This window comes from Aspergillus ambiguus, assembly GCF_047715705.1.
Source record: "Aspergillus ambiguus strain CBS 117.58 unplaced genomic scaffold BDV59scaffold_66, whole genome shotgun sequence".
Classification (NCBI taxonomy): domain Eukaryota; kingdom Fungi; phylum Ascomycota; class Eurotiomycetes; order Eurotiales; family Aspergillaceae; genus Aspergillus; species Aspergillus ambiguus.
In genome coordinates this window covers 1-22,849 of record NW_027395579.1, presented here as the reverse complement: position 1 = coordinate 22,849, position 22,849 = coordinate 1, and the positions used below count along the sequence as shown (strand labels likewise).

The 22,849-nt window shown below is 49.9% G+C and overlaps 9 protein-coding genes across 9 annotated transcripts; 6 read left to right on the top strand and 3 right to left on the bottom strand.

Annotated features, from left to right (window-relative positions):
- Window positions 1-2,119: 2,119 nt before the first annotated feature.
- On the top strand, window positions 2,120-3,982 carry BDV59DRAFT_211550 (major facilitator superfamily domain-containing protein; the record flags this gene model as incomplete). The annotated part of the gene is made up of 5 exons (XM_073695826.1): window positions 2,120-2,346; window positions 2,398-3,133; window positions 3,185-3,433; window positions 3,482-3,745; window positions 3,878-3,982. Exons 1-5 carry the CDS (start codon window positions 2,132-2,134, stop codon window positions 3,980-3,982), a joined length of 1,569 nt encoding a protein of 522 aa, XP_073542799.1. The 5' UTR covers window positions 2,120-2,131.
- Window positions 3,983-6,227: 2,245 nt separating this feature from the next.
- BDV59DRAFT_206430 (D-isomer specific 2-hydroxyacid dehydrogenase) lies at window positions 6,228-7,229 on the bottom strand (the record flags this gene model as incomplete). Its single annotated transcript, XM_073694792.1, has 1 exon — window positions 6,228-7,229. The coding sequence occupies one exon, from the start codon at window positions 7,227-7,229 to the stop codon at window positions 6,228-6,230; it is 1,002 nt and encodes a 333-aa protein (XP_073542798.1).
- BDV59DRAFT_149896 (uncharacterized protein) lies at window positions 7,229-9,558 on the bottom strand. Its single transcript, XM_073687346.1, has 6 exons — window positions 9,409-9,558; window positions 9,234-9,358; window positions 8,280-9,179; window positions 8,169-8,229; window positions 7,549-8,121; window positions 7,229-7,494 (listed from the first exon to the last, which is right to left on the bottom strand). The coding sequence occupies exons 1-6, from the start codon at window positions 9,472-9,474 to the stop codon at window positions 7,408-7,410; spliced, it is 1,812 nt and encodes a 603-aa protein (XP_073542797.1). The 5' UTR covers window positions 9,475-9,558; the 3' UTR covers window positions 7,229-7,407.
- Window positions 9,559-9,741: 183 nt separating this feature from the next.
- BDV59DRAFT_196782 (MFS general substrate transporter) lies at window positions 9,742-12,582 on the top strand (the record flags this gene model as incomplete). Its single annotated transcript, XM_073692772.1, has 3 exons — window positions 9,742-10,572; window positions 10,996-11,355; window positions 11,419-12,582. 3 exons carry the CDS (start codon window positions 9,742-9,744, stop codon window positions 12,580-12,582), a joined length of 2,355 nt encoding a protein of 784 aa, XP_073542796.1.
- A 302-nt stretch (window positions 12,583-12,884) lies between these two features.
- Window positions 12,885-13,226, top strand: BDV59DRAFT_189400 (uncharacterized protein). Its single transcript, XM_073691604.1, has 2 exons — window positions 12,885-12,994; window positions 13,064-13,226. Exons 1-2 carry the CDS (start codon window positions 12,917-12,919, stop codon window positions 13,160-13,162), a joined length of 177 nt encoding a protein of 58 aa, XP_073542795.1. The 5' UTR covers window positions 12,885-12,916; the 3' UTR covers window positions 13,163-13,226.
- On the top strand, window positions 12,885-15,495 carry BDV59DRAFT_189396 (fungal specific transcription factor domain-containing protein). The gene is made up of 6 exons (XM_073691603.1): window positions 12,885-13,001; window positions 13,058-13,158; window positions 13,204-13,416; window positions 13,473-13,625; window positions 13,675-13,997; window positions 14,056-15,495. Exons 4-6 carry the CDS (start codon window positions 13,477-13,479, stop codon window positions 15,333-15,335), a joined length of 1,752 nt encoding a protein of 583 aa, XP_073542794.1. The 5' UTR covers window positions 12,885-13,001; window positions 13,058-13,158; window positions 13,204-13,416; window positions 13,473-13,476; the 3' UTR covers window positions 15,336-15,495.
- Window positions 15,368-16,414, bottom strand: BDV59DRAFT_211548 (HpcH/HpaI aldolase family protein). Its single transcript, XM_073695825.1, has one exon. It carries the CDS (start codon window positions 16,238-16,240, stop codon window positions 15,401-15,403), a length of 840 nt encoding a protein of 279 aa, XP_073542793.1. The 5' UTR covers window positions 16,241-16,414; the 3' UTR covers window positions 15,368-15,400.
- Window positions 16,415-17,792: 1,378 nt separating this feature from the next.
- BDV59DRAFT_206424 (uncharacterized protein) lies at window positions 17,793-18,244 on the top strand (the record flags this gene model as incomplete). Its single annotated transcript, XM_073694791.1, has 2 exons — window positions 17,793-18,086; window positions 18,137-18,244. The coding sequence occupies 2 exons, from the start codon at window positions 17,793-17,795 to the stop codon at window positions 18,242-18,244; spliced, it is 402 nt and encodes a 133-aa protein (XP_073542792.1).
- A 3,247-nt stretch (window positions 18,245-21,491) lies between these two features.
- Window positions 21,492-22,685, top strand: BDV59DRAFT_196779 (uncharacterized protein; the record flags this gene model as incomplete). Its single annotated transcript, XM_073692771.1, has 4 exons — window positions 21,492-21,587; window positions 21,664-22,051; window positions 22,092-22,561; window positions 22,668-22,685. 4 exons carry the CDS (start codon window positions 21,492-21,494, stop codon window positions 22,683-22,685), a joined length of 972 nt encoding a protein of 323 aa, XP_073542791.1.
- Window positions 22,686-22,849: the final 164 nt, after the last annotated feature.

Here is a 22,849-nt window from a genome sequence, read left to right as displayed (position 1 = left end):
TGTTTCGACAGGTATATATACTGCGACCCATAAAGCGAGGTGCGGGAGGATCGCGTTTGTTCCTGTTATGAGATGGCCAGCGAAGGCTTGACCATGCTTTCGAAACCCAACTCCTGCAGAAAACCGTCCGCTTTGTCCTGCGGTTCTGCCATTGCGTTACGGGAAAGAAATCCGATGTCGCCCATACATAGCATGATGTACGAACCTTTCTGTCAAGTTCGTTGTATCAGTGAGTGTAGCGCTGTGAGATATTTGCGGGCTGCCTTGCACATCCTCTGCAAATGGATGGACACTGCGCTATGTGGACATTTTCATCATTGCAAGTCGTACTCGCCGCCGCCTGGGCCTATTCCCTAGTTCTTCTACCCTTTTCTTTAGATTTTCTATGTAGCTGCACTTGTGCCATCCACGAACCCCTTGCGTTGGAAGATGGTGAGTTCGTCGTCTGGCAGTGCAGTATCGATAAACCGCTTGCATCTTCTGCAGTAGACCCTAAAGACCCGCGTAGAGGAGAACATCTGGTCTTGGCTTCGACGCAAGGCGTGCACATAGGTAATACTCTATCGCACTGTTTATTCGCGTCAGTGAGATGTCTCGGGATTGACTGCAATAAATCGCTCTGCTGTTTGCTTTCGCTTCCAGCACCGCTCACAGGCCTGGAGCCTTTGTTTCGCTCTAATAGTCTGGGGTGAAGAATCGGGTGTCAAACGGCTTTCGTCCATACTGCAATGGTGGAACAAGGCGTATAGGTGCAAACAAGTTGACCTAAGAGAAGCGAGCGGGAGAATATGCAACATCCACGCGGAAAGTTTCCGACGTAGGAGTGCTCTTTGCGGAATCTCGGTGTCCTTCCGATACTTAACCTTGCCTACTTAACACTGAAAAAACACATCGGATATTGTTATGTAATCTTGGAATGCAAACAGCGCCCATGATTCACAGGTCGTATAACCCTTCTGCTGTTGAAGTTGCACATCTTAAGACCCAGCATATGTCTGATAATGCGTGACCTCTCTCAAATATATATCCACGATATGTGATGATCGTATTGGAATACAATCATAATAAACGGAAATATTTTGCCATGGTTAAGGGTTGATGGTATTGCCCCTCTGCACTTCTCTTTACTTTCGTTATGCGCAGTCGGCTCGGATTCTGGTGGATGACATGAAGCCTCAGACTCGAAAATGCCCGTCCGCTGGATTTAAATTGATTTCTAACTTCCCCGCGATCGAGCGCTTGCGATTTTCTCCCAACTGACGGTCAGTCAAATTGGCAAGTTTTACAAGACCTTCCCTTGAAATTATAACGTACGGGATCAGACATACTGAGAGAGTACGTCAATCCGGCCGCGGGGAAAACCATGATATCAATTTTCCTGGTCAGTGTTCTCTATATCCTCCTTCGAACCGTACGCGTATCCGAACATTTTAAGGTTGACAGAATATCTCGTGGGTTGGTAGCGTGAGGGCATTAATTCACTCAACTCCAGGATGCAAGGCGATCAAAGTGTGATGGAAGAGGGCAATTTAAAAAAAGCTCGATTATGTTGTCACGTAAAGTTGTCAGTCTCCGAGTCCTCCATGTCTCACCGCTCATATAGCAACGAATTATCTAGCATTAGATAATTAGTAGGCTTATCGTACATTAGAGTACATAACCAACTTGATACAGTAAATACAGAATGTATGTCGACATAAGTCTCAAATGGTCAATCTGTAGGTTGTTCTCTTGGCATAGAATACTTTATCGAATTTATTTGGAGCAACTTCCAGGAAGACCTGGCTGCATTTAACGAGGGTTACTAAGATCAGGTGCTTTAGTCTGCGCTCCTTTCGTTAGGAGCGTTTTAGGCGATAAAGACACTTATGGAAATCAGGCATGAACGAATAAAACCCCTTCTGAGCTGGCGTATGGGAGGAAGCTCCGGAAATTGTCCGAGGGCTACTGCCAAGTCGGACGAGTCCCTTTTGCGGGGTGCTGACAGGGGATTCACTACGCGGGGGCCGTAAGTCTGGGGTAGGTTCATCTCCACAAGACCACACTATCTGCATCTGTATATAAAAGGGTTCGCCACCAGCAATCCAATGAAGTTGCTTCTTCTTCTCATACCATTCTACCTATCCAAATCATGGCCCCTGCAAAAGACGAGAAATCACTTGACGATACTAATCCGAAAATCGCCTTTGAGAACCTCGAGAATGTAGGATCCGTTGACCAATCACTATATCTATTTCCCTTACTTCAGCACAAGTCTCCTAAGCAACTGGAAGCCCTAAACAAATCTGTTATACGGAAGTTGGATTACTACTTTCTACCATGTGTGACAATGATGTTGCTCATGAGGTTTGTTTACTTCCGTTGACTCAAAACTAAGACATACTGATATGTTCGTAGCTACCTAGACAGAATTAACGTCTCTAATGCTCGTCTGGCAGGCATGCAAAGAGATCTGAATATGTCGGATACTGAATGGTCTGCCGGAATCTCTTTGTTCTATGTTGGCTACATCATTTCACAAGTACCAGCAAGTGTGTTTATTGCTAAAGGCCGGCCAAGTATTCTTTTCCCGTGCATTATGCTAGCATGGTCATTCGTTACAATATGCATGCCAGCTTTGACATCTGCCTGGGGCTTCTGCCTCTGCCGTTTTTTGGTCGGTGTGGCCGAAGGGCCATTTGTCCCTGCTGTCTCGCTGATGACTTCGTCATGGTACACAAGAGCTGAATCGCCGCTACGCATGGGAATATGGCATGCCGGGAATATAATTTCTAATGTCTTCTCAGGGCTTCTTGCCGCTGCTATCCTCACAAATATGGACGGCATTGCTGGCCTTATGGCCTGGCAGTGGTTCATCTTACTGGAGGGCATAGTTAGCATCTTGGTGGCGTGCGTCGCATTCTATTTTATTCCGGATTTCCCAAACAACACAGGCGCTCGCTGGTTTACTGATGAGCAGGCTGCAATGGCGCAATATAGGCAGTACATATCTGCAGGGGGGTTGCGCGAGGATGACGAAGGTGGTCGTTGGGCTGGAGTATGGCTCGCGGTTAGAGATCCATTCACATGGTTATTTGCTGGGATACATTTTTCTCTTATTATCGCTCAGTCATTCAAGGACTTCTTTCCTTCGGTAAGAATGGAAGCATATCTCAGTTGCATAACTACTGACCTAGTTGAACAGATCGTCGCAACACTAAATTTCACTGAGGTTGTGACATATCTTGTGCAAGCACCACCGTACCTAATAGCATATGTTGTTACACTCGTTGTTTCATGGTCGTCCGGTCGACATCTGGAACATTGTTGGCACATAATAGGTCCTATTCTGGTGACGCTGGCGGGAGCAGTGATAATGATCTCAACATTGAATATTGGAGCACGATACTTCAGCCTTATATTACTCTGCACAGGGCCTTTTGTTGGGTTGAACGTAAGTAAAAAAATTCACAAATGGACAAAACCGTTCACAAATTTTTAGATTCAAATATCCTGGGAAACCACAGTTGTCCCACGACCACGCACAAAACGAGCTGCCCTGGTGGCAATCGCGAACTGCGTCTCTTCTGTATCACACTGGTTTACTCCGTATTTTTTCCTCAGGTCACAAGAGCCGCGATATGAGACTGGAGGTGGTATTATAATTGTGGGATGTGGGCTCACCACAATTCTATGTTTGGCCACCATGTTTTGGTGCAGAAAGAAGAACCGAGACATTGATCGGGCTGAAGAAGCCAGCGGTAATGTAACAGACTGGAGATATGCAACCTAACAGAGAAGCCTGGTCCTGTTTATCCAGTGGCCGATACTTGCCCAGGTAATGATATATTAACGCTTTCCTAATTGGCACCAGATTTTTAGTTGATATTCGTTGTAGAGAGTGGATCAAGCACATGGCCCCTCGCCTGCCATCTTATCTAGCCAGTTGGTAGACGGAATGCGTCAATTTTGCGATGCGTCAGTTTTTGCAAATTTAAAGTAGATAGGCCGAAATTACATATATTAGCCTACGACTTCTGCCTCCATAGCGCAAAATATGTTCACCTCCGAATGTATTCCATGAGAGCAGCGACTTTTCTATGGCCGCCGCCTAATTTTCAGTTGAGGTAACTGCGTGCGCACATGACAACGTAGGAGTACAGAACTAAAGAAAGGACATCCATCTGTATTGATTGGAACGGATTTTACGTTGCATGGTGGCCTGACCTCCCATCGGGATTTTGGAAGGTAAATTTGCTCATTATACCCACCCTTAGAGCTCTATATAGCGAGGTATGGCATAGAATCGGGCAGATAATGTGCCATTTAATCCAGCAAGTTTTCACAGTTCTCGACTGCATCCATCGCACCCTTGACAGCATGTGGATCCAGGTCCTTCATAGCAGGGATATGAGATAGGATAGATGGCTCTGCAGTAACTCGTGTTTGAAAAGTAACTGCGCGCTAAGGTTAAAGTACGATACGTCATGACTTTTCCCGCAGCGTATTCAAGGCACAGACAGGGAAGATACCGTTATGGTACATTATGTAGTTTAGACACGAGATCGTTCGCTTTTCGTATAAGGAGTTTCTCCCTTCATAAAAACTATAACTTGAGGCTAGAAAGAATGGGAGTAGAACGCTCCAAACAGTCTAGCTCAATAAGTAATTCGTCAATGTCTGCATATGCTGGCCCGTTGCTAGTGACCAATATGAGTTGCTACACACGGTGGCTAGTGGCTTTATGTTGAAAGGTTGTGTGGATTTTTGAAGAAATTTCCTGTAGCCACAGGCATAGAAGGAATGAAGACAGATACTTCGGTCGGATTAATTTCGGTTACAGCGGACTGTGCGGTAGGCAATCTATAGAAAGCATCTAGGTCGGCAAGGGACCGACCTCGCCGCATTTTTCAAGTCTCTCATTAGCCGCATCAGCGCAAGTCCAATAAGAACTTTTCTATCTGATACGGAAGGTAGACGACCTAGCGTTACTAGAATATCTGTCCATCATATATAACATTGCCAGAGGATGCATCTCCGTAATCATTCTTCTGGAAGGTTTCCGCCCTTCGAAGCACTTGTTATTGGAAATCTATGCAAGCCCTGCTCCATATATATCCTCTTATCACGTTAGTCCTGCGGGCCACCTGAAGACGAAGGTAGTTCCAATCCAATATGACAGTAAGTGCCAAATCTGTTCACCAACAAGAGATGCTGAATTGGATGAGAGCCCTTTTGACAAGGAACTCTCATCATAGTGCTTCCAAGGAAGTAAATTTTGAACCCCTGGTGTACGGCTGTCTGGCAAGACAATTCTTCCAGTTTCTCCTGTTGGTAAGTGTTGAACCTTTTGGCACAGCTTAACTATTGTCCTGGCTAGTTGCTGGAGGTTTAGTGGCGGATGTTCTTCCTGATGCCACTGAGGCTTGGACAATAACGTGGAGTTATACTGGTACATCAAGATCTATGGGTGCATTTTTGTAGAATAGGCCAGCAGACGATTTTACAACAAGTGGGATTGTCATCTTCGCCCACATGCTTCACAAATGTACTGGAATATAAAGATGCCGTTTCTTTGCTTCTTACGGCCACACCTTTACACCCCTATCGCTGTCTATATACTCTCCGAGGTTGGGAGTCATATTGTAGACCGTCCATCTTGGGGAAACGAAGAATAAGAACATAGGAAGAGCGTTTTCTTGCTCGGGTTATTCGGCCTCGATATGTACTTGTGGCGATATACCCCATTGTTGGCATGTACTGACAAGCGAGTGAAGAGAAAGAACACGTCGTATGTTCAACAACTGGAAGACTTGAGCCTGTCTGCAATACAGGAGAGCTCATCTCTTCTGAAAGATCTTCAACCCCTGGTATGATGTGTGGACAGCTCCGTTGGGGCCATTTTCTGTCGGCATCGCCTGGTCCGGGATCGTCGTGTCAACAGCAGATGTCGCGGCTGGCCTTCGACCGAAGTTCGACGGCTCGGAGCCTAGGATTGCCGTAAGGCAGCTTCTGCAGCCTCGGACATGATAAATAGTACGAGGTGTACAAGATCATGTGTGATGCTTGTTTTCAAAATAATCCAAACCATGTAAAAAAAAAAAAAAATGGCTACCGTTTTAATCATTATGCGGCATGTGGTGTGTAAAGTCTACTAAAGGATCATTCGTTGCTATATCGTGCCAATGTTGGACAGCGACCCTAGATCTCAGAAAAACAAGGCAACAAACACATACAATTCCGACAAATCATCCTGAGGACAAATCTCTTTCACACTGCAACCTAGACAGATACGCATACAAATTGTCCACAGCAGCCATAGCACTGGCGAGCTGTGCCCTCGAGGTGGCCGCCCCAATATGCGGCGTACTGACGACATTAAGGTTCTCCCAGAGTACTCCATATTTCTCTCTGCTCGGGGGCTCCTGCTCGTGACAGTCCAGCCCTGCACCCCAAAGATGCCCTTCAGACAGCGCGCGCTGCAGACCCGCCTCATTGACTATCCCACCTCTGGCAGCGTTGATGAGAATTGCATCCGGCTTCATCTTCTTGATCTCCGCATATGAAAGCATCCCTCTCGTCTCGTCTGTGAGTGGAATATGCAGCGACAGCACGTCGGCCTCGACAATCACCTCTTCGATACTTTTCGCACGGACATGCGGGATGTGCTCCCAGACTGCGCTGTTGGGCATGTACGCATCATACGCAACGATCCGGGCGTTGAACCCTCGCTCGAAAATCTCCGCTACCGTCCTTCCGATGTTGCCCATTCCAATTATCCCGATTGTCTTGCCGTACAGGGTCAGCCCGTTGCATGTCTCCTTTGGCACGGGCTTGACCATCTGCCGCACTGTGATAGAGCGGATCCCACGCGCCACGGCCAAGGCCAGCGTCACGACCAGCTCGGCAACATCGCGGGCGTTTGCACCGGGGGTGTTGAGGATCATAATGCCCCGTTCCTTGCAGGCCGCTTGATCGATCTTGTCAATTCCAACGCCGTGCTTGCCAATGGCAACCAGGTTGGGACAGTTGGCGATGTCGTCGGCGGTGACGTAGGAGCCGCGGATTAATATTGCCCTAGCATTTTGACGCCAGTTCTTGAACTCGGGGTCACTGGGCTGGACGAGGTTGAAGAGGGTTCGGGCGTGTTCGATGGCTTTGGGAGGAAAGGTGTCGACGACGTACAAAGTGGGCTTCGGGGTGATGGAGTTTCCAACCGGCAATGAGGACTCGGCGATGCTGGGCGCCATTGTGAACGTACTGTGATAACTCAAAAATAACAACATCAACAAAAGCAACAACAATAAGAATAATATGATGATACGATAGTATGCTGATGCTGAAGGTATCTTTTAAAGACGGCAAGGCTTTCATCATCGGGAGTGCGCCATCGGAAATCTTCCGCCGGTGCATTCCCGATATTCCTTGTCAGGCGATTTGCCTCTTTCTCTGCAGAAACTGCTTAGTCAGATTGTACAGCCCGTCAGGAATCTCTTCCGGAAGATGTTTGATTGTCTATGTTGAAAACGGATTAGTGTTCGCCCGAGTGCAGACAGTATTGACACCTACAGGTCCGTTAGCACCGCCGTGTGAGACGACCCTGGAAAGATCCCAGAGCAGCCTACACATCGTCCTGAAGCAAGCGAATCTCTTCCCAATTAAAGTTAGCAAAACCGTGCATTTACTGATGAAGCTTAGATCTTGAGCGTGTGGGGCAGTTGGCTGGCAGACAAGAAGTACAGCCGCTGCAAACAGATCATATCCATGCAAGAATGACCCGGTAAAGCATCCCTGCTGCGAGCGATTGAATTCCTGGTCTATGAACTCCCGACATCCGTCTGCTACATCCCCTTCGAACCACCGATCGCTCTTAATGATATTATATGAAGGCTGTGCGGTGCTGGCAACTTTCCAGATCTGTGCATATCCCCTGCATGTGAGCTGGGCAACAAGGGTTGAGCATCCGGTATCTGGTGTTGTGAGAGAATTGAACCGAAGAGCTGATTCTCGCCAATGGCGTAAATTGTAATGATGGAAGGAAGCGGGCTGTGATGCCAGTGTGCGCATACTTGACATGAGCCTTGAGTGTATCAGAACCTGATGTCGTATATCATCTCCGGGAGTCTCAGTTTCTCTCGGAATCTGCTGATTTTGAGTAGTTGCCAAGCACTTGCGGCTGGTGGACTTACCTCCACTGTGATATCCACGTCTTCGATACTAAAGGGCCTATCCAGAACGCAGCTGATAGCTCTGTGGCATGGTCAGATGTTTCTACCGAAGGAGCGGGAAGGTGAACCAACCGATCAACCACATAGAGACTCCAGAATACTTGTTTTCGTCTTTCAACCTGAGGATGGGGCAACCTCAGCTCTGGCTGCGGCTTTTTGTGGAGCTTGAAGGCAATGCATTTCTTCATTGCAAGCCCAACCAGATGCCACGTCGGCCCCCCACCACCAGCGCTTAGGATAGAGAAGTAAATAAGAAACAGCAAGCAAGAGACCACATTAAGAACATCATTACTCTGCAGAACAGCAGGAAGATGCTCCATGGCTTGCTTATGCAAGTCATCAGCGAATACATTGCAGTCGAGATCGCCAGAAATCAGCATTCCTAGAGCTACCGCCATGCGAGCTCTGAAACATCTGACGTGGTAGACTGACGAGATCTCATGTACAGCTAGATCTTCCATCCCTCTCCCAAAAGCTATGTTCGCGTCTTGTTTTAGAGTTGCCTCACTGAGCGTCAAATAAATACTCTCGCGGTGCTGAAATAAGAGCTGAAGGTATGGCTCGGCGACTTCTCGGCTGATCTTACTAGCCATACCTACGACAGGTAATCGGGGTCGACTCGCAACTAAGCCCGAAGAGTGAGGTGCATTCTCCCCTGGGATTTGAAGCACGGCTCTCACCATGCTTTCCATGCCTAGCTGTGGAGGGAACCCATGGGTCTCCTCGCGCGGCTCCGCCATGGCGCTCCGCGAGAGAAAGTCGATGTCTCCCATGGTCGCTTGGACCGACTGCTGAGTTCCAGTAGAGACAACGGTAGCCGGGGACTGCTCGCAGATCCCTGGACTGGTGGCGTGTACATGGGGGGTGGGCTCTGGTAGCAAGGGAGCAGATGGTGCGGATTGTAGTCGTGCACGTTGGCTTCGCACATTACTGTGAAGCTCTTGCGCTTTTCGCTTCAACGTCTCTACGTAGCTAGACGGCGATTACCAATCAGTAATACTTGCAGAGGTTCTCATGTCTTCTTACTTGGGCATGGCCGCATGGGATATTCCGCCTGCTTCCTCTGCTGTGCGGCTTATTGACAGCTGTCGAGATTCGCATTCTGCGTTCGCTTCTACACAGCCTGTGCATGCTGGCAGCAGTCGATCACACTATTGCCAGTTAGCCCCTCTGTGGATGCGTCTTCCCCCCTGAGGCTCACCTTTTGTTTCCGTTTGGCGCATCTCTCGCATGCCTGGAGCCGGCGTTTTCTGGGAGTGGGCTCCATCCTGGATTCTGACTTGATTACTACAATTAATAACGTGTAGATAGGCCGCCTGTCCCTAAGTGAGGATGTCGAATAAACCACAAGCGAAGGGCGCGAACCGGAGGGAGTGCGTCAAGCGATCCACTACTAAGGTATTGTGGTGTTACTAGTGATTACGCCTTCACGGACATCGCGTATTTTCCGGGCCTCGGATCCCCCTTAAAAGTCTACGGATGCTAACAGTATGACACACTCACGATGCATGACTCCATACCTCAGTTCAGCGCCATGCCAAATTTAATTCTTCCTCCCGAAGCGTGGGATAGTCACGTCCACTGCCTGGACCCACTGCGCTACCCATTCAAGTCGACCCGTGCCTATACCCCACCCCCGGCCACTCTCGAGACGATGGTGCAGCACAGACAAGCCAACAAACTGATGCTGGTGCAGGCATCGATAGAAGATGGTTATCAAGGGCTCCTGACTCATCTCTCAGAATGCCGCAGTCTTTATCCGGCGATCACCATCAGGGGAACTATCTGCTACGATCAGGAGCTGTTAGCTCGACTGGCAAAGGACGAGTTTTTACGCTTACATACTGCCGGTGTGCGCTGTGTTCGTATCCACGGGGTATATGGGGAAGGCAGGGATCGAGCCGAGCTTGTGGTGGAGCAAATCCGAAGAGTGTCAGCCTCTTATGGAGTGCGCGTGTTGGGGTGGACCGTTTCTGCGCAGCTGCCCTTACAGGTCTGGGCATCGATGAAGACGTTCATACTGGAAGACGATAGCCTGCAAAGCACGATATTTATTGCAGACCACAACGGCTGTGCCCAGCCAAATGATATAGACACCCAGGAGTTCTGCGCCTTCCTGGATATGCTCGGGTCGGGAAGACTGTACGTTAAGATCGGCGCTCTATACCGTCGCAGCCCGGATGTCTTTTCCCGAATGAAGCCAGTCATCAAGGCATTGAAGAAGAAAGCACCTGATCGTCTACTTTGGGGAAGTGACTGGCCACATGTGGTCACGAGTGTTGGGAAGCAGCACGTAGGAGATGTCGATGCTGAGCTGCTCGCACTGCGCGAATGGCTGACTGGGGATGAATGGCGTCAGATGCTTGTTGATAATCCACAAGCCTTATTTGATAGAAACGAATAAAACACACCCATTGAGCACAGACTAGGGAGAACGCCGATTGCTTGGTGTCTGGAGTAAAAGCTTGTCGCCGGACAAGCTCCGTCAACCAGGGTCTGGAGTAAACCCTACTAATGCTTGTGTCTGTCGGCAATTCTCCGTTGTTTAGTTACCCCAGCTTCTCCAGATTCCTGCCGCTACGGTGCGTTTCGGAAATGCACATTGTTTCCCATCCATTAAATACCTACGTGGTGCTGGAGAACAGAAGCTTGTCATGTCCTGCTCCAGACATTGCCCGTCGCCATTTGTATCTCAGCCGTTCACCATCTGCCGACATTGTCTGTCCTGACTTGTGTCTATCATCTTTCACCCTCCAGCTTCGGGATGACTGCACACGATACCAGCAAGGACGAGTTGGAGCACGATATTAAGCCTGAAAATGCCTGGGTTGAAGAATGCGTTACCGGCGGAGAATCGGGTGTGATGACCACATATCGCGCTTACGATCCAGAATTTGCCCGCAAGACCGAGGGAGATCTACTGAAGAAAATCGACCGTCGGATCTTGCCATTGGTTCTGCTCATCTACCTGTTCAACTATTTGGACCGGAACTCAATCACACAAGCTCGAGTCTATGGCTTGGAAGAGGATACTGGCCTGAAGGGAGCCGAATATCAGACCGTTATCTCTATCTTCTCGGTCGGATATATCCTCATGCAAGTTCCCTCAACTATGATTATGACCAAGCTTCGACCCTCGATCTACCTGGTAGGTTCTGCACTGTTATCCTTTGAAGTTTTACTATTGAATGGCTGACCCTTCTTTGTACAGCCTTCATGTATGATCGTCTGGGCCATCGTTAGTGGATGCACGGCAGCAACCCACAATGTCGGCAGTATTATGGCTGTTAGGTTCCTGCTAGGTTTTGTCGAAGCTCCCTTCTTCCCGGGCGCGATCTACTTTCTCAGCTGCTGGTATACAAAGAAAGAGCTCGGAGTTCGGACAGCGTTGCTCGTTTCGGGAATTTTGCTGTCGAACGCTTTTGCCGGGCTGATCTCCGCAGGAATCCTGACCGGAATGAACCACAAGTCTCACCTGGCATCCTGGAGATGGCTCTTCATCCTTGAAGGCCTTGCCACAATCGTCGTGGCACTTGTCGCAATGGTCGTCCTCCCTGACTTTCCAGCAACGACCAAATGGCTCACGGAAGCAGAACGCATTGTGGCGCAGGCGCGACTAGCCCAGGACGCTGGGTCGGAAAATGCCCTGGAAGAAGATAAAGTGCCCCTATCACGCGCACTGGCCTGGGCGGCCAAGGACTTCCGAACCTGGATTTTCGCGTGCATGCAGATGGCCACCACGGCCACCATTTCCTTCTCTCACTTCTTCCCCACTCTCATACAAGAGATTGGGTTCACCAACAACACTGTCGTACTCCTTCTCACCTCCCCTCCCTACGTTGTAGGCTTCTTCTGGGCGGTGGGCTGGGGCTGGTGGGCCGACAAGCGTCAGACACGCTCAATCCCAGCGGCTGTGTCCGAGAGTGTAGCAATCATCGCGGCTATCCTTTTAATTGCGGTGCCCAAGTCCGTACAATGGGCTCGCTATGCCTTCACCTTTCTGTTATGTTGTGGTACGTATGGCGTCTATAGTACTACCTATGCTTGGCTGTCGTCGACTATCGTCCAACCACCCCCCAAAAGGGCTGTGGCGATCGGTATCGCGAACACATGCGCCAATATCGCGTCTCTGTTTGCCAATTACTTTTGGCTTGACAAATATGAACCCACGTTCCGAGTCTCTTGGGGCTGCATTCTGGCTTTCGAATGTCTGGGGATGGCGTGCATTTTGACTCTGCGCTTCCTGCTCTGTCGCGCTAACAAGAGGTTTGGAGAGTTGGCGGCCATTGTGGATGTGAATGATGCCATGGCTATGCAGAGACTAGATCAGGATTCTCGACGAGCCATTCTGAATGACTTCCGATATGTTATCTAGCTCGAACGATGCTCTTGGCGATGTCTATCGTGGGTTCTTGGAAGGCTAGTTATTGGCGGATGAGGCATGTACTGTATGCCTTAACGTAGGATCAAGGGTAATATTGTCTGATAATCCACGCCTTAGCCACAGAAGATGTTGTTGAGGCGTCTTGGCCTATAGATCTCCAGCGCACCACGAGAGTGGGAGGTCCGAGTAATCGTTGGGCTCTCGGAAGTAAAGCCGGAACCGTAAGATACCGTATTCGGGGTCCCCCGCATCCCCCGCTCAAAATCTCTTATAGTCTCGACACTGGCTGCATGCGGAGATCGTAGCTTCTCTTCGTACGCCCATCATGCTTGGAGCAGACCATGCAAAGCGCAACCTACCCAAACTTCCTGCTTGTCAGCTATGCTATACAAAGAAAATCAAGGTACTGTGCATGTCTGTCCCCATTCCTTCCTGAAGACGGAGAGAGTGCCCAATTGACCAGCCAGCATAGTGCGATAACGAGCGCCCTAAATGTGGTCCTTGTGCCAGGACAGGGGCTGGCTGCTTTACCGTGAATCTTGACGGGAATGAGCCGGTCTCGCGGGAGTAGGTAGTCCTTGCTATAATCCATGCAATTGCTGACGGGAGAAGATATATCTGGGAACTAGAGCAGCGGACGCAGGAAGTGCAAGCGGCCGAGAATGAATGTGAAGCAGGTACACCAGTGTTCGTGCCTTCACCTGTTATTCAACTTGCATCGAATGGAGACAATACCAGAACACACGACTCCCCAGCCCAACTATCAAGCACGTGTATATTTTCAGCAGACCCGTCTCCTCGCGTAGTGGAATTCTCAGGGATCAAGTATCATCACGCACCGGCCTTTACACACACTCCAGAATCTAATCGTTAAATCTCAGCTTTATGAGCACTCTCTTCGCGGACACCAGGTGGAGGGACCAGAACGTGAGTCTGTTGCAAAACCTGTCCAAACCGTCAGCGATACTGGAAACAACCCTCCAAGCGAACCCGTTGCCACCCCCAGAGGAAGCGCAGGTGCTCTTCAACACATAGTATGTAGTGTCTTTTATCTTTGAAGAGACACCTGACTAATTTGGCAAGCTTGGACGGCTCCCACGTTCAAAACCCATTCCTGCTTCGCCGCGACATCCAACAGCTCTACCATTCTGTCTTCTCAGCTAGCAGAAGGATTGGGTCTCGGCCGCTCCTACCACCCTGTGTACAACGACAGATGAATTTTCGTGTCTTCATGCTTCTCGCTATTGGCTCAGTGCCTCTGTATCGATCTGGCAGGCATAAGTATCATCCGTATGGGTATTTCCTTACTGCCATGGAACACTTGGATTGCAATCTGCTGTCCCGCGGACTGGACTCGATCCAAGACCTTCTCTTGGTGGTCAGATTTGGTATTTATCATCACATCGGTACGCAGTTCCTGTTTATCAAAGATCAAACTGCTAAAAAAGGCTGGTCACGTTCTAGGAACATCTATCTGGGAACTCACAACTATGTGCATGCGGATATGCATCGAGCAAAACCTGCATAAACCCCCACGTTTGGAAGCGAGAGCTCGAACGAGTCTACTTCGACAACAATTGCAACGTCGAGTTTTCTGGGAATGCTACATGATTGATCGGTACAGCTCCATCACTTTGGACCGGCCGTTCGCCATCGCCGAAAATGATGTCCAGATTGGCTTCCCCGCGGATGCCAGCGACGAGGAGATTGACGCTGCGGAAGCATCTGGATCGTTCGAGGATCTTGACTGCTTTTGCCGCACCATCCCATGTCGTGTCCCAGGAGAGACGACTGAGATGTCTGTGTTCTTTCTCTGTGTGCGACTACGGAAGATCACATCTAAAATCCACGCCAAATTCCGGCACCAGGAAGCATCGGTGCCGGGTGATCACTCTACCATGGAACAAATCACTGCATCAGGGAAGATATATGCTGATATGGGAGAGCTTCTTTACGAGCTGCAGCAGTGGCGGCTTTCGGCCCCCGTTTTCGCCAGTCCGCAAAGCTTATATCAAATGCAGGAGTGGTATGACCTGCTCCACGTGAGGGAGAGGCTTCTTTTGGTGCGGAAAGCAATCGATGTGGTGCCAAAGTCGTACAATACACCGCCAGAGGATCTCCTATCGCTTTGCCTCGAGTATGCGATAAGCACAATAACCACATTCTGTTCATTGTTCGACGACAATAAGATTACGTTTACCCGCAGCTATTTCCAAATGCTGTTTACTGCTGGCCTGTCAGTGATGTTCTGTCTATCCTCTATGAAGGGCCAGCCCTCTACCACGCATGTGCGGGCGACGGAGGCAGTAGAGGTTAGTGGAATAGCCCTGAAAAGAATGGGAAAAGAGCTCTCTGATGCAGTCCACTATGTTGCTGTGTATGAAGCGTTATGGTCGCATGTAATGGGAAAACTGCGGATAGCCCCGAGACTACGAGATGAAGAAGGCAATAGACCATATCACATACTATCTCACAATGAGCCATCGACTCCCCACAGGGAGGTGCTGGAAAATGGCCATATTACCTACCCATGCGACCCACTAGCCCAACATCCTGGGTGCAACCACGCGTTGCTGTCCAACAACAACCTCCCGCTCGACCATGACTCTGAGCTTGATCCATCTCCCTTCACGCTTGACATCTTCGGCGACAACGCCTTTTGGGATATGGAATACGGACTGGGTGAGTACGCATATGGCGATCCACTTCAATTTTCATCAGTTGTTCCTAGTGACACTCTGTAAACTTGGTGTATGACTGTATAATATGACAACAAGTGTGCTTCTTTTCTATAGGGGAAAAAGCAAATCTACTTCGCAATCCTCTCACTGATGTCTGTATAATTTTTGGCCATCTGCTTCAATCCCGCCTGCAACATCGAAGCATCCTGCCCACTTAACGACCACGAAGCGCCCATTCGGAACCATCTCTCCAAAATATCCAGCCTCCCCCCAATTCCCCCAATTCCCACCGGCTTGCCCCTCTTATTAGCTGCCTGGATCACCATGGCCACTGCATTTTGGTATTTCTCACTATCATACTTGCCCGGAATCCCCAAATCTGCACACAGATCATTCGACCCAATCAAAACTCCATCCACGCCCTCTACCGCCAGAATCTCCTCGGCAATATCCACCGCCGCAGGCGTCTCGATCATGGGGATGAGCATCGTCTCGCGATTCAGCACCTCATTTTGCGTCAAAGTGGGCACATGCTGGAAGTTGAATGCAGGGAGATTATTAGTGCAGCCGCGGGCGCCGAGTGGTGCGTACTTTGCGTACTTGACGAGGGCGTGCACCTCCTCCAGGGTTTCGATGTGCGGCACTACGACTGCCGACGCCCCCGCGTCGAGGATCCGGCTAATGTGCCAGTGCGACTTGCTGGGGCTACGCACCACCGCTGACACGCCGGCGTAGTTGCACGCCAGGATCAGCTGCGCCACGCTGTGCAGATTCAGCGCAGAATGCTCCATGTCGATGAAGAGGCCATGCACCCCCGCCATTTTGCACATCATTGGGATCTCATTGCTAGTAATCATTTTGATGGACATAAGGGGAGTGATTTCGTGGTTGAGAATGCGCTTCCGGAAAGGGTTGAGGACGGTGTAAGGTTGGAATTGGTCCCCTTGGCTGGGGGTGATTGAGCCCATTTTTGGTGGTGGTATTAGTTGTGAAGTGCAAACAAACTTGAGGAGTTTTCGAGAGGATGGCCAGTGGAAGTGATGAGGTTCTAGACTTGGCTTGTCGTGTCTGGCATCGTGGCATCCTTATAATCTGGAGGGACTCCGAAGCCCAGCCCGGAACTTTTCCACCCCGTGTCGGAGAATCTCCACCGCTCGTCCTGGGGGAACTTTCCTTGGGAACCTCGTCATTCCAATACCCTGTGCAAGCACGTTCCATCACATGGGTAATAATGATAGACCAGCATAACCCATAGTTCTCGTGCCCTTCATATAAGAAGTACAGTCGGAGTGGCTTCTCTTTGGGCCAGTAGTGATTCTCTTCGCTTTGGGTGGGTGGTCTGCCGACATAGCCACAATAATTGTTACCAACCAAAGGTTGTAGTGGCTCTGGGGCTACCGACTCTGTTATGGGACGAACAGAGATGGATCTTCCTATCTAAACGTGCCGTACAAACAAGAAGCAATAGCTAAAGAACAAAGAAGTGCGGGGAAACTAGTGAAGGAAAACAGGAGACAGGAACAGGAACCACGCGACTGCAAGCCGCGTACACTACGTGGCGTATGTTATGAGCCCAACCCATAACAGACTCGACAAAAACAATATAGGTTTGAGAAGCGTCAATGAGGCAGAAAAGCTCGGAAATTTCACGATCCACCGCCAACCGTTTACTTCCTCGGACAGATTAATTAATAATGGGCCGGATAAAGTATGCCAAGCCCGTAAGTAGGCCTCGCCAGACCCTGAGGGTCCTCAACGGGTGACCCTCCACCCTCAATTTTGCGGGTGGAGGGGCCAAACCTCTCACCCCCCGGACGTGTTGTGGATCACGGTGGCTGAACCTTGCAGCAGTGATCGGATGTGGATATATATATGAGGCATCCCGCCATGTAAAGATAACCCCTTAAGCCGACCAATAATAACCAGTCTGTTCTCACTTTAACAAATTATGAACCCCCTTTACTCATCTCTTCAAAACGCATAATCGGACCACACTGTGGGACCAGGTTTTTTAAACGGCAAGGAAAACCGGCGACCTTTGCCTAACGAAGCACCTAACTATAAAATGAATCAGATAAACCACCTGCTGCATAACCGACAGGAATATCGCATGTGTCATTTACTGGTCATGGGCTGGGACAGAAAGGTGCAGCAGTGCGTTACTGGTGGCTCCCCGGTGTGACGGTCGGTCCATGTGAATCCAGAATGGGGCGAATAGCTGACCGAAAGCAAGGTGCGTTAGCAGACGGCGAGGACGATGCGTATGCTTACAATGTGGCGAAGCTGGTGAAATCAAGGCCATCGGTGATCCTTCCGGCCAGATATGCAAGAATAATACCCAGGCATATCTACCTGTCTACCGGGGCTGCTGCTCTGCTGTAGTCGTCATTCGATAAAATCCAAGCGTATCAGAACAGCGTCCTTGTTCGATTTCGGGGTGCCACTTATATTCAATTACCAGGAACACCTATTGGAACAAACCTACATCTTCAAACCTGAAGGAGCTTCTTTTAAACGACAATGAGCATTTACTGGGCGGATGAGGAGCTGATAGTTACCGTCTACTTTACCTCAAGGGGATACACTGATGCCGCTGTCGCGGACGTACTCGAAGTTCGAGGCTACCGACACTCGGTGGCTGCGGTTAGACGCAAGGTGGAAGGCATCGTCAGAGAGTATCCTCATCTACTGTCAGCATCCGGAAAATGGAATATAATAGAGGTGGATTGGTGGTTGGACCATCTCAGTCTGCCACATGATGCTGTGAGTGGCCTCATCGGCTGCAACGCATTAGACGTGGCCATTGCCGAACAGGTAAGCGGCCGCCCGGGTGAGGTAGTTGAGGATGTGCTAAGAAAATCTAGCATCAGATTACCGATCAAATTATGCATACTCTGGCCCAAGCGATGCGGCACCACATTGACTACCACCTCCGCACGGAAAGTCAGGGCTCAGAAAACGCTAGTTCATGAATATTTAGCTATTAAGGATATACGTGCGGATGGACGAGCGTCGGCTCTCCAACAAAACGGATATGCCGATTATTTACTGTACATACCAGTGTACTCAGACGACCAGTGACATGAGCCCTCCGTCCGCTACGGTAAAGGGCATGGGGGTGGAAGGGATGGAAGACGATAGAAGGGGTTATAGGATGTAGATGTTATTTTTTATTTGCGAGTGAGATGGTCGGCTCGAACGAATCCGTCCACATATTGTCTTGAGCGGAACTCCGAATCTCACTAAACGGTTGTAGGGACTGAGTCTGCTATTGGAGACAACATACTTATTTCTGTCTCACTGGGAAAGTCGCTACGCAACTCTCGCACAAGACACATCTGGTCCTGCTGTTGACGTACTAGATCCCTGCTGGTCAACTCACTGGGCTCGGGATTCCAATTTTAGTTGCTTGTCAAGGAATTGGCTGGATTGCTCTCAAGGATGATCCAATAACTTCGGGATAGTTACGAAGATCGATACGGTATGACCACATTCCCACAAGGGGGATCTCTAGGTTGGCATCGTTCGTCGCCGCATCTCCTCCATACCTTTGCAGATCGATGCTCTGGTAAGCTTCACCGACCGACTCGTTGACGCTCCTCATCCCTTGCGGTATATGGCCGTATTCGTCGGAGGTAGGAAGGCTGGAAACAGCCGCGGGAAGCCGATATGCGCCGCCAGTTGAAGAACCATCGACTTCCCGTGAGATTGCCGCATTGGCGATTCGAACACAACTCGCGTTGCTGACATGTATTATCTCATGATGGAGACGGCTCTACCCCCATGTCAGATGGTGTTGCTGCTGGCCTTGATGTTCATGAATAAAGCACGTCTCATGCATAAAATACTCGAAGAATCAGGGGAGATGATAGAAGAGCAAAAGGCACGCGTGATTGGGATGCATGGAAGTTCGCTAGCTTCCTGCTGCCATTTCCTGCACTCTTTGGCAAGCTCAGCACCTAAAACTTGGGGAACGTGCTTGGTCTAGGAAACATGGACAGTAATCATATGTGAGAGTCGGCGGAGCAAATAACCTTGAATTAGCCAGCTAACTTGTGCAGTATACAGTATGTGCTGTTGGTCTCATGGGACAACAAATGAGACGATTACTCATTCCACAATCTGAGGGACTGTACAGACTTATCGGACATATTAGAAGCTTCTCTCACAGACTAGGTGTAGGAAACAAATTTATTTACTTTAATTATGCAGAAATGTCACAAAATCCATCACGAAGCAGCGGCGAGCACAACTTGCCTGAGATACAGAGTAGCGGAATACGACCCAGATGGTGTCTTCCAAATCCAACCTCCTGGAGGTTTAAGGCAAACAAAGCCTAAGTCTTATTATATGTCTTCTTCTCCCTTGATCTATGGATATTTACATTGCACAATTATTCAATCAATGGCCAAAAGTGGAGATACATGTAAACAGTTGCTTTAAGACAGTACACGCATTTAATGCTGCAAGTATATAGCCCCCGTTGTGCTAGAGATATCTCCGTCGCAAATACGGCTCATTGGCCTTAATTTTAGTAAGAGAGGTTAACTGAACAGAACATGTGGAGTTGGATATTTTCACTGTTCATGATCCGTTCGCACTCAACATTGTTGTAGCATAATTCCAAGTCCAGCGTTTCCACGGCAATGATTTGGTAGATCTTGACCGGAACCCCTTCGTGATGAGAGATATTTGGTCCTCCGCAGATATTCTGTCACAACACTCTCTGCATAGAGTGTATATATGAACTCGACGCTACTTCGGTACGAACCGGGAGATAAGAACTTCTAGAGTAGTGCCAGGACTATATGGTACAAACGAACAAATCCATTTTTTGGAGACGCACTCCCAAGAGATCGAGCCTGTCATTCTGGAGCAAGTCAGTTCATACTCTTGGTTTAGGTTGGCCAACATGTATAGTAGAGAGGCAGGAACGTACTCGTGGTCCTCTTGTAAGAGGGTTCAACTGCTGGAGACTAGGGACCCTATGAATGACGGCGCTTGGATCATACGCGGCCACAAGGTCTTCGGGATAGTCTAGGTTAAAGTAATTAGAGGCTACACGACTGACAGAATACGGGTATGCTGCTGTAGAATAGCAGAGCTCTATGATAAATGAGTGATACCAGTTGGCTTGACTCATGAACTGGTGGGCCGATATATGTAAATTGGCCGGCTATCCTGAAACTAGAGGCTCCTCGCTGCTCTATCCGGTCTAGAAACACGTCTTTCAAAAAAGGGGATTGCCCTGATATTGGGCAGTGAAAACTAAGCTGCCAGATAGGTAGAAATGCATCTCAGGAATGGTGTAGCCTGGTTATAGTCTATTTGTCTTCAGATGATGAATGGATTGATGCCCAGCCCGTGGTACAGTAAGATGAGGGCAGTTCGTGGCTAGAGAATTATGAGGACTCTGGACAACGCCGGCCAAACAATTGTAGAGATATAGTCAAGAGTATGTTAGCCTGAGAGTGCACTTGAGCATAACAGGAATGACAGCTTCTTTCAACAATACAGGTGAGTTGTTTTGTGCAGGACCACCGGAACCGGGTCTCGGGTAAGAGCGCCCTCAGTTTCTTGCCTCTCACTTACCCAGCACCCAACCATCATGTTGTACGTAGGCCAGGATCCGAATATAGATTAAGACGGGCTATATCGACCATATTACTACCCACCGTCTTTATCTAACTCATACCCTGCGGCAAGCATCTAGATGAGGGTCCAGATAACACCCGACGGGATACAAATACTCCTCCCCTCCCCAAACCATCGACCCTGACCTGCAGGATGCCTCCAACGACATCCCCCTGGTACGACCGAATTTCCCACATATCGCAGACTGATTGGTATGGAATATGCGCCGCAATCGCTCTGGGCAGTTAGCTCGTATGGCATCTGGCCTCCCAATGTGGCCGGTGGGCCATCCGACGGCTCGTGCAGCAGATACGGCGACTCCTTGCGTATCCCGTGCCGAGACCATTCGGCCACCTCGATATGGCCACGGTCCAACAGGGCTCAATGGTCGCACTGCTGCTCATGGTGAACACCCTGCCACTGGTCGTGCGAGCTCCATCCTGGGTCACCGTGCACCGACGCGCCGCCAACCTCGCGGTTATCAATTTCATTCCGTTGTGGACGGGGTGGACCTTTGGGTTTCCGGCGCATCTACTAGCCATTGATTGGTTGGCGGTAGCATGGATGCATCGATGGATCGGCCGGATGGTCATCATCCACTCCGTCCTCCACGGAGCGATTGCGATCCTGGGTGACGGCCAACCGGTGCAAGCTATCCGTCAGCACTACGTTCCATTTCTGGTGAGGCACTCGCTCTTACTCCTGGAGGCCTCAATGTGCAGTTCCCGAATATCGATCGTCCGCTTACCAGAAACAGGCCGCATGTTCGATGATCTTGATCGTTCCCGTGACGCTGCATGCGGTGGTTCGCCGATACCCGCAGCTGGCGATGAACTGTCACTATCTCTTGGGAGCAACCGGACAGGCTGCGATGTCCTACCATGTCTGGACGCGCCGGTCAAAATGCCGCTGGTACTTGGTGGCGACAGCGGCTCTGTGGATGTTCCTGAGTCTGGTTTCCCTGGCCGTTCCCCTACGAAGGCGCTGGGGAAACTCCTGGCCTTCTGTTGTCATATCCCGGCACGGTGAGCTTCTCAGTATGGACATCACCGTTCCCTCTGGGTGGAAAGTCGAACCCGGTCAATATGTGTACCTCTGGCTTCCACAGGCAAGCCTGCGAATTGCTAGCCAACTGGCTTTTTTATGTCTCATGCTGGGATGATACGCCGGGGCTCGACGACACAGGCGCACGGGCTCCTGGACCAGTACACCTGCCCGGTCAGAACGCACAGATCGATGCGTCTGCACACTCTGCCAGTTACGATGACACGTTGAGTGAAAATACGTCGCTGCGCTCTGCCAAACAAGGGGAGGAATGGAGACAGGATGAGACAGCGGCAGGACCCGATGCAGCCGCACACACTACGAGTCAACGGCATGGATCGAGAAAGGGGACCTCGTGGAATACTGCGAGGGGCCACCGAACGCTGCGTGTGCTAGTCCGCCCGCAGTCTTCAGCCCTGATGGCCGCGCTCTACAATGCCGAGCGTCTCCACAGCGTTCGACACAGCGCGCTCGTACTGGGACCGTACGGGCGACCGCCAGATCTGGCCCGCTTCGGGATTGTGCTACTGATCGTAGAGGATATCGGGATTGCGCGAGTCTTCTCGCTCATCCAGACCCTCGTCCTCGCGAGTGAACAACACCGCGCCATGGTACGGAAGCTTGTCGTTGTCTGGCAAATGGAGGACCTAGGTACAGCGCGTCGCAGCAACCCCTCGTATCTCGCATAGAAAGCTAAGCTGTGCTAACACGGTCTAGACAATCGTCGGTGGGTGAACATGCAGCATTTGCTGGACCTCGATCGCCAAGACTTCAAGGTACCATGACCGCCGGACTACGGCAAGTCATTGCGGCCACTCCGCAACAATTCGAAAGGCCAAATTTCTGCCGGCAGAATCCCTATCGAAGGTTATCCTGGACGCCACATTGAAGCCATATTG